We start from the raw sequence: 2,975 nt of genomic DNA on the forward strand, positions 1-2,975 counted from the left end.
GTGTTATTTTGTGGTGTCACGGCTGGTCTTTCGTCCGTGAGATCGTTAGCTACCGTAGTATCGTGCTGTGGGACTCGGTGAGCTCCGGCTCTACCCTAATGTCGTGTTCCCATGTGGGCAATTGTGTAGAAGTCCCTCTCCAGTTGTTGTGAATTCGAACGCGCTCAGCTTGTCTTGTTCGACCACAAAGAATATCTCCAATTTCTTCACCTCAAAACTTTCCGGCGATTCAGACAGCATCTTCAGCCATTGGTAAAAGAAATCGATGCGAAAAGAATGCTTGTGGGCACTCGTCACTTGGACCAAACGCACGTGCTGAGTACGTTTACACACCATGATAGCATCATATCACCTTGGTTCCATATTCCGGGCTTAATCCATACGGGGCGAGCACAAGAAAGCTCAGGTATTCCATCCGAAACCACAATAATTGATTGACTCCACGGGTCAAGCTTATTTCCTGCTGTATCGACAAGTTCAAGACCGCCATGTCGAAGACTTGAGAAGAACACCATCTCCAGCATCCATCCATTCAGTGCTGGGTTGGAATGGTCTCGTAGTGTCGACATGAACTTCTTTTTGATAGCCTCCGGACCGCATACCATACCAACTGTAGTAGCAGCATACTGACTGATCAACGGCGACACAGTACCTTCCCAATTCGGTCGCTTAAACATCGCGAAAAGCCGGTTGATGCAAAGCTGTGAGCGGTGCCCTTCTGAAGAGAGAGTCGCAGCACTTGAGGTGGATTCCACGGCTCGGCAAAGTCTGTTCTTGACGTCGGTGGTCGTATAGTCAAACATGTAGCGACATGATCCACCAGCATAGTAATACTTCAGCTCTACCATTTCGGCAGGAGACCTTGGTCCATATACGCCGCCTGGAGCATCCAACTTACTCGCCACGCACATAACAAAATCTCGTTCCTTAACCGCATCAAGGTACTCAGCCAATGTCCACGACCAGACATCAAATTCCATTGGACGCATCCGGATATCCGTTCCCTCTTGAACTTTGCCACGAGAGGCTACCGAGCATACAAATGCCAGCCGTCGCTTGACAAGATCTCTCGTCAACCATCGGTGACACTTGACTGTTAGCTCCCTGAAGAAGTCTGCAGCTGTCCAGCCATCAACAAGCAGTAGATGCTTCTTAGTGTCATCGACCAGCAAAACTTCGTCTACGTTTGCAATCTCAATGGCTCGAGTCTTTCTTTCTTCGCCAGCAAGACGCACGCAGTTCAGATCCATGTCCTTAGCCACGTGAATCCAAGTAACTATCCATTCACTTCTGTCCACAGTCGACGCGAATGCCATTGCAGTCGTTGACTTTCCCGTTCCAGGAGGGCCAAGGATCCAGCCCAAATGACCTTCGCTCGATACCTGATCGCGTAAGAACTCGAATTGGCGGTGGAATGTGGGCCTGCAGTAGAGCATCATGCGAGAGGGTAGGAGTCCGGACTCGTCCACATCTTCTTTCTCCAGCACAAAGTACTGTGAGTTCGGGTCGTAAACGTGTGATCCCCACCGAGTCGACCGCCACTCCAGACGCTGCTTCTTGTTGGCTGCTTCCGGAAGTTTCACCAGAACGTGGATTTCACCGTCTTCACCGGCGTCTTCGTTAGGGAAACCAAACGCCGTGCTGCGGACACGATAGCAAGAATCCATCTTGTTCTCCTTCTTCTTCATAATATTAATGATTCCAGTGGGGATCTCACCAGTCTCCAACATCGCCACGTCAGGATCGTCCGTCTTGAGCCAGCTGTCACCCTTCTTCGCGACGTATAGCAGTAGTTGGTCCGCAGGAAGTTTGTACATTTTCGCCTCCTTGATCATCTTCTTCAAGATTCCGACCTTCTTACACTCATCAATTTCCACCACGATAACGCTCCCGTCTCCGACCACCACGCATCCCAACGACTTCATCGCTTTTGGAAAGGGAAAAACTCTCTGGGTTTATTTAAATCTAGAGTACTATTTAGTTAAAAATATCAGTATCAGCTCTGGATATCAGAATATCTAAGTTTTAACCGCATCAACTTGGTCTTGATAAAAATATTAATTACTATTTTCATAATAATGTTTCAAAATAGTTTCCTGCTTAGGTGCGAATAAATAGCAAATTTGCGGCCGAAGCACACCGCGTTCACGCAGCCAAGTCGATGTCTTTCGTCTTTGAGAATAAGAGTTTGTGACGTACTCTTCCTCATTCTGATTGGTCGGTAAACCGAACCCAAGTGGGGAGGATGTAACGGCATACGGACCAAGTGTGCCCCAGGCTCCACGAAGTATGACTTGTCACTCTTTGGGATACCTGGTACGTGATACCAGGGACCAACGACATAGCTTCAAAATAGGTGACGCATAGTTTGTACGTTGGGCTCAAGCTTAGCCTACCTATAAATACTTTCAGTTTGCAGCTTACCTTTAGCTGGTTACTTCGCTTCTCTTTGGCAAAGGACCTGTCAGCTGCTGTTCACTGAGGGTTTGTGTAATGGGCCTCTCTCAAGTTACATATGTAGGTAGTTTTATAGGTTCTTTGTAGCGGCTCAAGCTACCGATCTCGTTCGCGTGGTCGTTCAAGTCGTCGGTCTTGATCATGTTCGCGTGGTCGCTCAAATCGTAAGATCTCGGTCTCGTTCACGTGGTCGACCAAGTCATCGGCCTCGATCACGTTCACGTGGTCATTTCGAGCTGTTCTTCTCGTTCGAGCTGACATGCGTCACATGATGGTTCGCAGCGAGCTTGGACTCTTCCCAACGTTGCATTTAACAGGTTGAAAAATTGAGACGGTGCAATCAGTAAATTCATTAAACAAATTCGATTTCTCTAATCGCATTCCTTCAACCGACAAAGTCTAACAACTGGAAGACTCGCTCGAGGGTAAGATCGACCAGATTTGACCAATTTTGGAATAATGGGCGCAACAAAATGTGAGATGATACAGAACTTGATGTCATAAATTTTTTGGCAGAA

General features: G+C 47.7%; 1 protein-coding gene across 1 annotated transcript; it reads right to left on the reverse strand.

Moving 5' to 3' along the window:
* Nucleotides 1-99: 99 nt before the first annotated feature.
* On the reverse strand, nt 100-1,925 carry PITG_01161 (crinkler (CRN) family protein, putative; the record flags this gene model as incomplete). Its single annotated transcript, XM_002907795.1, has 1 exon — nt 100-1,925. The coding sequence occupies one exon, from the start codon at nt 1,923-1,925 to the stop codon at nt 294-296; it is 1,632 nt and encodes a 543-aa protein (XP_002907841.1).
* Nucleotides 1,926-2,975: the final 1,050 nt, after the last annotated feature.

This window comes from Phytophthora infestans, genomic scaffold, assembly GCF_000142945.1.
Source record: "Phytophthora infestans T30-4 supercont1.2 genomic scaffold, whole genome shotgun sequence".
Taxonomy (NCBI): domain Eukaryota; phylum Oomycota; class Peronosporomycetes; order Peronosporales; family Peronosporaceae; genus Phytophthora; species Phytophthora infestans.